The sequence below is a fragment of the Pseudorca crassidens genome, chromosome 7 (assembly GCF_039906515.1).
Source record: "Pseudorca crassidens isolate mPseCra1 chromosome 7, mPseCra1.hap1, whole genome shotgun sequence".
Taxonomy (NCBI): Eukaryota; Metazoa; Chordata; class Mammalia; order Artiodactyla; family Delphinidae; genus Pseudorca; species Pseudorca crassidens.
In genome coordinates this window covers 106,448,824-106,461,432 of record NC_090302.1, presented here as the reverse complement: position 1 = coordinate 106,461,432, position 12,609 = coordinate 106,448,824, and the positions used below count along the sequence as shown (strand labels likewise).

Genomic DNA, 12,609 nt, shown 5'->3' with positions numbered 1-12,609 from the left:
AGCCCTGGTCTAGGAAGATCCCACATGCCACGGAGCAACTAAGCCCGTGCGCTACAACTACTGAGCCTGCGCTCTAGAGCCTGCGAGCCACAACTGGTGAAGCCTGTGCGCCTAGATCCCGTGCTCTGCAACAAGAGAAGCCACCACAATGAGAAGCCTGCGCACCGCAACGAAGAGTAGCCTCTGCTCTCTGCAAATAGAGAAAAGCCCACGCATAGCAACGAAGACCCAACACAGCCAAAAATAAATACAAAAAAAAAAGTTTCGGGAAGACGGAATTATGAAGTTGCCTGAAAAATGGCAGAAGGTAGGGGAACAAAAGGGTGAATACATTGTTTGATAAAGTTCTTGGTGAAAATGAAAAATGTGTCTTTTATTTTTACTTAAAAACCGAAAGCACTTTTTGGACAACCCAATAGTACTTGACCAGTTAGTGACAAGGCCCGGGGTTGGATTACCCTTCGCATTTAATAGGCACGATGGATATTAGAGCATTTTAGAAGTACCCCAATTGCTGCTATTTAATTGGAAAAGGAAACACCATTGTGTTTGAGGGTAACTATAATAAGAGCATGTCTTTTAATATTAATTTTTTTAAGGATACGTTTTTTGATTTATATTGTTAGATTTGCTTACAAAGGATATGTGGCCAATTTACAGTAAGGAAGATGTCTCTGTAATTGTTTTTGCCTTATCTCTTTTCCTTTCAATATTTTTGGCAGGACTCAGTAACCTAGCAGCCTCCTACTTGAGTCCAGTAAGATCCTTCGTGCCGCAGATGCCGAAGCTGCTGAAGTCTCTCTTCCCCGTCCGCGACGAGAAAAGGGGCAAACAGCCATCTCCCCTCACACATCAGGTAAAAGCGTCACGAAGGCAACAGTGCCCGTGCTCCTAATAGGTTGCTGGCGCAGTGATGCTCTGCGCTGCGCTGAAGCTGGAAGGAGAGGGTACCAGCACTGGGGGCGTCAGAGCTGGGCTTTCAGACCTGGTAAAAGCTCTGGTAATTTCTCTTACACTCTCGTCGGAGATAACAGAGCTGTTTAAACGCAGTGACGCTCTCAATCCTTTCTGCTTTTAAAAAATGCCAAGTACACTACTAACGTGATTTATGGTCATATCACTTAGAGCAACAATAGTGAAATTTATGAAGTGCACTTAGTGTTGTTTGTGTATTGCCAAACCGAAAATGTAATTCTATTTTTAATTCTTGATTTCGTTTCTTATTTCACACAATTTTACATCATCCCTGTCCTTGCTGCTCAACCTCTTTTTTCCTCTACTCTGGTTTACCTGTTCTTTCACTGAGATATTAAAAGTGATACCGTGTCTTATTTCCCCTTTTTATTAAACTCTCTACCGGGCCTTAGAAGAAGTTTTAGAGAAGATGTTAAAGGGTTTTCCAAATAATCAGGAAGCTGCTCTTGTGTGATGGTGCCTGGGAAGGCTGTTGGAAATGCAATTTTTAGCCTCATATAGGTGTGAATTCAGCAGAAAATGATAAATGAGGATTTATTTATACTCATTCAAAAACACATACAGTGCATGTTCAGTTGTTGAAATAGTTCTTTTGACATCAGCTTCTCCATATTCACTTAAACATTCAAGGTGCAGAAATGTAGGTGAGTCTCCTTGCCTGAGACCTTAACTATTTAAAAGACTTTTCTAAGTTTACAAGTGCATATTCAAGGGGATGGTATTAGTTTTGTAAGGTTGCTATGCAGATACATAATTTTTTCATTCTAGGATTATATGAGCATATATATCAGCATAGATGCACACATATTGTATGAAAAAAATTAAACATCGAGATTTTTGGAAATGTTTAAATTTAACCGGGCACTAACGGGTGCTTGACAGTTACCAAAATGAATCTGAGATGGCGAGAGCTTAAAAGAAATAGCAAGTCTAATATTTGGTGGGGGTGAGGGTAGGCAAAACGGATTTTGCCACGGGTTCGTCATAGCATACGTTATTCTGTTCTAAACTGCTACATCGTTGTTTCACAAAGCATGATTCATTTACTGTTTGTGCCAGAATTTCCATGGTAGCTTTTTAAAAAGGTAACTTTAAAAAAATACAGCCGGACCTTAAAAAAATGTAACTCATACCTCACCTTGGGACATCTAATAATCTGCATTTATAAGCACCTAAGGTGATTCTTATTCACATTAAAGTTTGATATCCACTGTTTTTCAATTGCTGTTTGGTGAAGACAGAGTTACGTAAGTCAGAGGAAATTGGAACAGTATTAGAAGTCATTGAATCAGACTATCGTTGTTATAATTATCAGCTACTTTAAGCTTTTGATGTAGCAAGTCAAATCACCTGCTACCGTAAGAAGTTACTTTTACTGTTTTGCCAGTGAGTGATTGGTTCCTTTGGATATGAGAGGAACAGCAGTGGTTTAGAAAGAAATCTAGTGATTGGTGGATAATCGCAACTTGTAATGTCCAGTTTAAGAGAGGTAATCTTGAAATATTTTGAAGATATCTTAAGAATGTTTGTCCATTCAGTTTACTTTTTTTGAGCATATATGAGCAAAGGTGTTACAAAAAGTGGCCCCAAATGCTGCATGTTCATAAATAAATGAGAATGTCAGTACAAAAGTGGCCTTAACAAAGATGCTCAGTGGTGGAGCTAAACTGTTCCATTTGGTTGGTGAAATCCCCACTCCCTTGAAGGACCGTTTCTCAAGGTCACCAGAGCTCCATCTTGCCTGCACTTCTCAGTCCTCATCGTGGACTCGACAATCGTGCAGGAAACATTTGTGTCTCTGGGCTTTAGTGCTTAGCGCTGAGTTTGCCTGGCTTCCCTTCTGTTGGCTGCTCAGTCTTTCTCAGTTGCCTTTTCTGGGACCCTTTATTCCATCAAGCCGCTGATATTCAGGTGTTCCAGAGCTCCCTCCCAGGTAATCTCATCCAGCTCTGTGGCTTTTAACTCTTCATGCATTGACGATGCTCACATTTCTATCTCCAGCCCAGGCTTTGCCCCTGAGCTCTGGCCTCATGGAGCTAACCACCTGTTCAGCTTTTCCACTTACAAATCCATTAGACATTCACATTTTACAAGTTCAAAGCATTACTCCTGGTTTCAGCTCCCAAGTCTGTCTACTCCCAGCACAGAAAATACTTACAAAATACATGCCCATCTCAGCGTGTATAGCACAAATGTCCACCTAGTTGCTTCACCTCATAAATAGTCCATCAGTAAAATTTTGTGGGTACCACTTTCAGTCCGGTGACTTCTCGCCATCTGCATTTCTCATCACTCATCCATGCCGTCGTCTCTTGCCTTGACTATGCAGCAGCCTATCAATTGGTCTAACTGATGCTTTTTGCCTCACACAGTCTTGTCATTCACAGAGAAGCCAGGGTGAGCTCCCAAGGCCTTACATTAGTTCATGGCTTGAAACCTTCCACTGCTTCTCTTTGAATAAAATCTCTTCCTTACTGTGGTTTACAGTGGCCTATGTGATCTAGCCTCCTGACTTTTAATCTTTTATTCCCTTTATTATTTTTTATTTATTTAATTATTTATTTATTTTTGGCTGTGTTGGGTCTTCATTGCTGCACGCAGGCTTTCTCTAGTTGCGGTGCGCGGGCTTCTCATTGTGGTGGCTTCTCTTGTTGCGGAGCATGGGCTCTAGGTGCGTGGGCTTCAGTAGTTGTGGCACGCAGGCTCAGTAGTTGTGGTTCATGGGCTGTAGAGCAGAGGCTCAGTAGTTGTGGCGAGTGGGCTTAGTTGCTCCGCGACATGTGGGATCTTCCCGGACCAGGGCTCGAACCCGTGTCCCGTGCATTGGCAGGTGGATTCTTAACCACTGCACCACCAGGGAAGTCCCTATTCCCTTCATTTTATTCTTTGTTCACCATGCTAAGCCATATTGGCCTTTTCGTTGTTATTGTTTGTCGCATGAACCATGAAGCTCCTTTTGATCTCAAGAGTTTTTGCACTTGCTTTTCCTTCTACTTGGACTGCTCTCTCCCAAAGTCTTTGCATAGCTACTAGGTCTCTAGTAGACTTGTCTGCTAATAGCATGGTCAAGAAAGACCACTCTAAGTAAATACGTTTGAGTTTAGAGTGGCCTGAACCAACCAAACTAAAACAATAGCATCTACCATACATATTACAGTGTACTCCCATATTTAATCTTTTCATTGGGAGTCATTGTTATGTTTACATGCTTATCGGTTATCTCCACTCTAGAATGTAATTCTTCAGGGCAGGGGCATAGTCAATGGAAAATATATGTTGGTTGACCATTGACATTTGTACAGCTTGTAATGTTAGATAGTTTGCATGTACCAGGTGTCATCCAGTGGTGTAAAGGACTGTGGTTATAGTTCGGAGGTGAGAGAATCACATCTGAGTGGGGATTTGAGATATCGAGACATATTTATGAAGTTTCTTTCCTAGATTAATGCAGGTTCCACTAAAGAACTACTCTTAAAGGAGGGGAAAGCTTGAGCTTATCATTTTGGACATATTTGATCAGAGATGCTTGTGTTCTCATTTTTACTATCTCTGCTAAAGTTTTAAGAGAAGTAAATTATAATTTAAAATGACAGTATCAATATAGAGGTTCCCCTTACTAGGACCACTTTAAGTATGCTTTAAGTTGCCGTCACCTAAACAATGTTCCATCCTTGGAATTAGGGCACTTGAGCGTTAATGGAATTTCAAAATAACAGCAACAAGAGCAATGCTATATTGGCTAGATTTTTTTAGTGTTTCCCAATTTTTTTATAGTAATCTTCACTCTAATGGCATCCTATCCACTTGGAAATCAGATTTGATACCTGAAAGTTGAGGTTCTTACTTTTTTCCCTCCGTGTGGAACCTCCGAGTCCTCCAGGAAGAAGGTTGTTTTATTTCTACCCAGTCTTTGCCTCTGCTTTTTTCTGCTATTGCCCAGGAGTTAAAGGTTCTGTGCTCCTTTAGGCTTTCTCCAGACCTAATAGCTGAAGACTAGTCAACTATATCTCTTATAATAAATGCCTCATCATTCTTCCGTTGTCTTGCCAGGGTTTTGCTTAAAGTGGGGAGCCCAGAAGTGATACTGTAACCCCTATGCTTGAAAATAGTGCAACTGTCACTGTCCTCTTTTGAATAATGTACTTCTACCAAAGTGGCATATGATTGCACTTTTTTTAAAGGCAAGTATTTTTAGTTCATTGTGCTCGGGTCAATTAACATTCCCCTTTTTTGTTTGCTTGTTTATTTGCTTACACTCTTGTCAATGCACTTCTCTTTTTATTATTATGTTGTTTAGTTGAAGTATAAAAATACTTAAATAAGGATCTTTAGATTCATTTAGAAAATTTTTCATCTTGATTTTTTTCAGCATTCCTAGGATAGCAAGATATTTTTTGAATAATTATTTAAAAAATACTTCTGTCCTAACTATCATCTGCAAACTTTGAAGGGCATAGTCTGCATTTGAGTCACAAACAAAATATGGAACATTAGGGCGTGAGAGAGAACTCTGTCATATGTGACTAGAGATCTCTCCCCAGGTTACAGAGCGACAGAGCGACACACTTCAGCTCTGCATATTCAGTAACTTCCATCTCCAACCCACGTTTCCCCCTCTCCCTAGCAAAGAGATTATGGGAGACTTTGTTAGATGCATTACAGAAATAGAGGGACACCACGCCTTCCTCTGTATCACCAGTCCAGAAAGCCTAGGACAAAATTCATGCTGATGAATGTTCCTAGACCACCCTGCCCACTGCCTGGCTTAGCCATAGCTCTGTGTGAGGTATGTAGTGTAGCGTAAAGAAATACACAAATACCCCGAAGCTTGCTCTCTGTCTTGATTCTGGTTTAAATTGGCTACTACTGCCTTGTTAGTACACTAATTTCAGTGGCCTGTATAAATAGTCGTTCAATAATCAATACCAGACTAAAAAACTTATATAGGTTTTAGAATGACATCAAAGATAGAACCCAGAAAAATAGAAATCAGTGCACATGCCTAAAAGGAATCTGGATCAATTCTACAGTACAGGAAGGGGTAAATATTGGTATTAACATTGCATAAAACTTAGAGACAAAAAATAGATAGTAACCCTGCTTAAGATTTCTTTTTTTTAAAGTTATTTATTTATTTAAATTTATTTATTTAATTTATTTATTTTTGGCTGCGTTGGGTCTTTGTTGCTGCATGTGGGCTTTCTCTAGTTGCCGTGAGCAGGGGCTGCTCCTAGTTGCAGTGCACGGGCTTCTCACTGCAGTGGCCTCTCTTGTTGCCGAGCACGGGGTCTAGGTGCACAGGCCTCAGTAGTTGTGGCTTGCGGGCTCTAGAGCACAGGCTCAGTAGTCGCAGCGCACGGGCTTTGTTGCTCCGCGGCATGTGGGATCCTCCCGGACCAGGGCTCGAACCCGTATCCCCTGCATTGGCTGGCGGATTCTTAACCACTGTGCCACCAGGGAAGCCCCTTGTTTAAGATTTCTAATGTGAGACGGCACAACAAACTAAACAGAAACCCCCAGATGGATCAGCAGAGACAGTACGTGGTAACCCAGCAGACTATAGAATAAGACAGGCACACTCTCATTTCTTTCCCCACCCAACGTTTCTCTTTTCATCATTTTCAAAGCCATTGCCCTCTCCATTTCCTACCTGACTGTGATGAAAGATCTCAAAACTTCTTCCTTTTTCTGTTTCTGTCCCAAGCTAATTTGGAGACTTAAACTCCTCTGGAAGAGTCACAGTAACAAAGACACTCACAGCAGCCCACCTAAACACCACACCTGGGTTCTCTCCGGCATCGACAACACTTAGATCATTGCACTTAGTTCTGTGTATGTTACTACTAGACATTCATTGACCAACTGGAATTATTTCAGAGAATAACATCAGAAATGATTTATGAGGAAGGATTAAAGAAGTTATTTATAGCTTGACCAAACAATGACTAAGAGAGCTGACTGTATAAGCATTCAGGGGATATCAACACCAAAGGCAGGGAAGAATTGTGTAAGGATGGTTCCAGGCAAGCAGCAGTAGGAAAGGCACAGAACAACAGAAATGAAGTTAACGAAGAGAATGGTAACAACCGTAAATGAGTACAGTGATTTGTAGATAGCAGGGTACTCTCTAAAAAAAAACCCCAGGGCTTTCTGTCACTTCTATTTTGTAAAACTAAGATTTTGAAAATATAAAAGTATTCCCATTAAGAACCGGGGAATGGAATAGATCCTGTTTCTACCAGTCATTCTTCCCTCTTTTCTTTGCTAGATTAGGTGGAAGAGAGGCAGAAGTTGTGTAATGAAGGAATGATTATTATCAAAAAAGTACTTTTAATCAGAGTGTCCTTGACATTTTCAAACAAGAACGTTCAATTCCCTCCCTCATGCAAAGATACAAACACACAACCACAGTGAACATCTAATGAAAAGATTAATGTTTATTAACTTGTTCTTTGGAATCAGCAGGTTCTCAGATCAAGATTCTATTATTTGGGGGGGGGGGGGCATATTTCAGCATCTGAAAAGACTCATGGATCTTTTCTTGTAAGATAGAAGTTAATAGTTTATTCTGAGGAATACAAAAATTTAAAGAAAGAAAATAAAGATTTTAAGAAAGTCATTAGAAACAAAGGTTCTTGTATTTTACAGAATCACTTGGCTTGAACATATTCGTAAAGACTTACGTTTGTCATTTTTATGGAGATCTGTTTTTGTTTGTAATCAGTTTCTGTCTGAGTTCCAGAAATGCAAAAGATACAGCACTGAGAGAGGTGGCAGCTGACAAAATTGCTGTCTTTGACCTTCTGATGCAAGTTTAGTAACTAATCTGGAAAATAATGAACTGCAATTAATGAAATCTGTACTCATATTCAAGTGTGTTTCTCAGACAGCACATACAATAATTGAAAGCACTTCCTGCTCTCCAATTAGTTAGATTGAATTAATGTGGCATAATAGCTTTTTTCATATATCTAGAAGATTGTGTTCAGATGAAGCTGTTTATGTACTTCAAACTTAGGTGCTCCAAATGACGTCTTTGGTTCATTTGGGGAATTAAAGAGTTAATGCTCACATTCAATTTCCACCATGAAAAACACAGCCGCATTTCCGGCCTATCTTTATTTTACCGTCTGCCCCTCTTCAGTGTCCTGCGCTTTGCTTATGGCTGCCTTGTCGACTTCAGGGATGTGTGTCTCCGGTTTCAACACAGCTTCCAGTGTGGAAGATGGACAGGGCCTTGAGTAGAGAAAGCAGCGCCCTGCGCATCTCTGGCCTAGTTGAAAAGATGCTTGGCTAGTTCTTCCGGGTTTCATGTCAGCAATTCCTCCATGTATAAAATGGGGAGAAACAAACACAGCTACTGGTTCTTCCCTTGTGCATGAAGATGCTGTTTTAGGCTCTTCATACTTGGGCTCCTCTGATGAAACAAGCCATATAAATGCCTATCCTGGTGTCTTAAGCGTTCATCATCTTAACTAACTAAAATAAGAAAAGGTATCTATACTTTGTTTTCTAGCCTTGAGTTTTCCTTAATCATTCAGGTTATTTTTAAAGGTTATTTCCCCCTGTAGTTTATATTTGGATATGGTATGCTATATTGCTTTTTCTTGAGTTAACAAAGGGAAGTTTGCACAGCCCTTCTGGAGTACAGACTTTTAAAAAAAATTCAAAGTAGGACTTCCCTGGTGGTCCAGTGATTCAGACTCCACGCTCCCAATGCAGGGAGCAAGGGTTTGATCCTTGGTCGAGGAACTAAGATCCCGCATGCCACGCAGCGTGGTCAAAAAAACCCAAGAATTCAAGGCAAGTGATTTCTGTTCAATTGGTTTGGGGATGTATTTTTAGGCATTCTTCTTCTTCTTTTTTTTAAATTTATTTATTTTTATTTTGGGCTGTGCGCGGGCTTTCTCTAGCTGTGGTGAGTAGGGGCTGCTCTTTGTTGCAGTGCTGGAGCTTCTCACTGCACTGGCTTCTCTTGTTGCGGAGCACGGGCTCTAGGTGCACAGGCTTCGGTAGTTGTGGTGCGCGGCTTCAATAGTTGTGGCACGTGGGCTGTAGAGCGCAGGCTCAGTAGTTGTGGCCGCCGGGCTTAGTTGCTCCGCGGCATGTGGAATCTTCCTGGACCAGGGCTCGAACCCGTGTCCCCTGTATTGGCAGGCGGATTCTTAACCATTGGGCCACCAGGGAAGCCCTAGGCATTCTTACTACTTTACAAAATAAGACTCTTATCTCTGTTTTCTTTTCCAAAATCATAACATCTTACCATCTATCTTTGCCCCAGAAATGTATGGATATTGACATACTTAGAGACACTAAGTTGACAGGTTGTCTTCAGAATCAGGGTTAGTAGTTGATCTGAAAAATAATGAAAAGAAGATAGTTTCTGAGGCAGGATACGAGTTGATGGGAGAGACCTCAGTCTGCCAGTCGTTCTTCACAAATGGGCCTTGTATACTTCTGTATGATTCTGGAGACCTGAGGTTGCAACCTTTTTTGGTAAAGAGCCAGATAGTATCATTTTAGGCTTTGCAGGCCAAACAGTGTCTGTCAGAACTAGCTGTAGTTCTGGTCCAAACATTGGGTCTGGTTTTGTTCCAATAAAACTTTATTTATAACCCTGAAATTTGAATTTCATATAATTTTTACATGTCACAAGGTATTCATTTATTTCAACAACTTCAAAATGTAAAAACCATTCTTAGCTTACAGGGCACACCGAGGTGGGGACGGTCTAGATTTGGACCCTGTTTTTAAGTTTTTAGATTGATGGCCATTCTACGTTTCAGGTAAACATCCTTCATCCTTCATGCATGCTTGAGAAACTAAGCGGATGGAGTGAATATTACATCCTCTTTTTAAAAAATAGAAATCTTTTTCACATAAATACTTAAATAAATTTTAATAATTATCATGCAGAAGTTTAAAAAGTAAACTAGCTAAAACCTAAAAAATAAGGAACAGTCTCTTTCCTGACAACTTCAGAAATATTAGTATTTAAAATTTTCTGTATCTAGGGCCTCAAGTAAGTTGAACTAACACATATATGATAGAGTGAAATAAAAAGTCTGTTTGGATGGGCTTATTCACTTTTATCAACGGATAAAACAATTTACTTCTTGATAGAAGAAGTGGGCCGTTTAGTTGTTTCATGTAATTGAATTAAATAGGAATATCAGATGGTGGACCTTGAGTGCCCATTTCTGAGGAGTAAGAAGGGCCCTGTCTATGTCTGGTGTTGCACACATTGTATCCCTATCTCCTGGCACAACCTTTAGAATATAGTAGGCACCTGGCCCATGTTTTACTTACATCAGGTGGAATTGTTGATTGTTTAAAACTGTGCATATAGTAAGTCTACCTAGAAATACCTTAGAAGACAACACCCGAAATCCCAATGACTAGATTACCTTGGTACTTTAAAAGAGTACTGAGTGCTTGGTGTGCCAGGGATTTTATATGCATCAGCTCAGCACCACTGCTGTCTGATGAAAATAAATGAGCCACATGTGTCATTTAGAATTCTCTAGTAGCCACATTTAAAGTAAAAAGAAACAGGCCAAATTAATTGTGATAAAGTAATTTAGGATTGACATACATACACTACCATGCGCAAAATAGCTAGCTAGTGGGAACCTGCTGTAGAGCACAGGGCGCTCAGCTCGGTGCTCTGTGACCACCTAGAGGGGTGGGATAGCGAGGGTGGGAGGGAGGTCCACGAGGGAGGGGATGTATGTATACGTATAGCTGATTCACTTCGTTGTACGGCAGAAACAAACACGACACTGTAAAGCAATTATACTCCAATAAAAAAAAAAGTAAAAAGAAACAGGTCAAACTGATTTTAATAAAATAATTTACATAACCCAGTATATTCATAATATCGTCATTTCAACCTGTAATCAGTATAAAAAAAACTTACTGAGACAGTCCCATCTTTTTTTCTGTACAGTCCTTGAAATCAGGTGTGTATTTTACATTTCTAGCACATCTCAATTTAGATACTAAATTTTCCTCGGAAATCTTGATCTGCATTTAGAGTTCATGAAGTTGAAAAAATAGATCCGCATGCCCAAGCCATTCCAAACATACTTAAAGGTGCTTTAAGTTTACATATTATTAGTTAAAATTAAGTAAATCCACTTCCTCAGTCACACCAGCCACATTTCAAGTGCTCAGAAGCCATGTGGCTGGTGGCTGCCATGTTGGACACGCAGAGTTAAAGGGTGATATTAGACACTGAGCTGGACAGAGAGGAAGATGAGACTCAGGTGGGTTAACTAAGGTCAGAGCCTAGGGAGTAGCAGAACTGAGACATATTCAAGAAACAACAATGCACAATTGTGATCTGAAGAGAGTTCACTGGGTTTGATTAAAAATAGCAAGCGATTATATTTGTAGAATGAATGACTCTATAAAGTATTTGAAGGAGGAACTAGTCATGCCATGGAAATACACTGGGTAGGATCTATCCATCTTTGTTTTTTTTGTTCATTTCTTTCTAAAAAAATTATCTCTGGGCAATGAGGGATCATTGACAAAGCAGGAGAGTGACGTGGTCAAATTTGTGTCTCAGAAAGCCCCTCTGACTGCAGTTTGGAAGATGGATTGGAATAGAATAAAACTGGAAGAATCTATTCAAATGTATGTACATACCTCATGAGGGATTGTAATATTGGTCAGAAAAGTGAACTCACCATCCCATGCTTGACACAGTGACACTTTAATGTCACTGATTGGAAGGAGCATGTGCCAGGTAGGGTAACAGTGTCTCTGGTGAGGACCATCTGGTGGCCACCCGCCATCCTCCCTGGGTGGCATTGCTTAGAGAATTCCTGTGGTCTGGACCACCACCTTCCAGGTGTGATCACCCAGAGGTGATCAGGTCTACACAAAGGACTGAGGGATCAATTAGAATGCCAAGTTACTCATTTAAACTAAGAACTATAACTGCCAGGTGGATAAAAGTGCTGGTGTCATCGTGGCCAGCACAGTCTTACCTGGATCCCTCTGGAAAGCCAGAGTGCAGCTCCTAAGGCTGCTCGTGAGCCCAGGCTGGTGCCGGGTTGGGTCCGAGGGCACCCCCTCCGCGGTGGCTGGAGCGCCTGTCCCTGCACCCGCGTGGGGGGCACTGCCAGCCTCACCACCCTGCCTCTGATTAACATAACCTTTAAACAGTTGTTTATATTGGTTAGGCTGTTGCTGATTCTTGATCTTTAGTAATTGTACGTGTCTGATTTTATCTAATGTTCATTACTTTACCAGAACATATTCAGAGATGAGGAAGTATCTTGTTTATGTGCACTGCCCCAGCTCAGTGGTGTTCCTTATATTTTTCTCACTTTAGCAGCACGAATATCAAAGGTTAGCTATTGAGTATTTATGGCAAAAATAAATCTTACATCTCTTGTTGTATTTTCCTATGCTTGGATTAAAGTGATTGGTTAGAGTTGTAAAAAAAAAAAAAAAAAAAGACTTAGAGGATCATATTCACTTAGGAACCATTAGAAAATGACATGTAAGAATTTATCAAATTCAGGGTAAGGGGTGATTTTTAGGAAAGGTTCATTTTCAAACAAAAAACTACATCAGAAAATTTAATTTTTTTTTGAACAAAGTGATGATTTTTTGCTTCAG

The 12,609-nt window shown here is 40.4% G+C and overlaps 1 protein-coding gene across 3 annotated transcripts in view; it reads left to right on the top strand.

The window, feature by feature from the left end:
• Nucleotides 1-12,609, top strand: part of KIF13B (kinesin family member 13B) — a 187,731-nt gene that overhangs the window by 159,014 nt on the left and 16,108 nt on the right. For all 3 annotated transcript variants that reach the window (XM_067745296.1, XM_067745295.1, XM_067745297.1), the window contains one exon: nucleotides 723-856. In XM_067745296.1, the coding sequence (XP_067601397.1) occupies nucleotides 723-856 (134 nt within the window). The remainder of the gene's footprint in view (nucleotides 1-722; nucleotides 857-12,609) is intronic.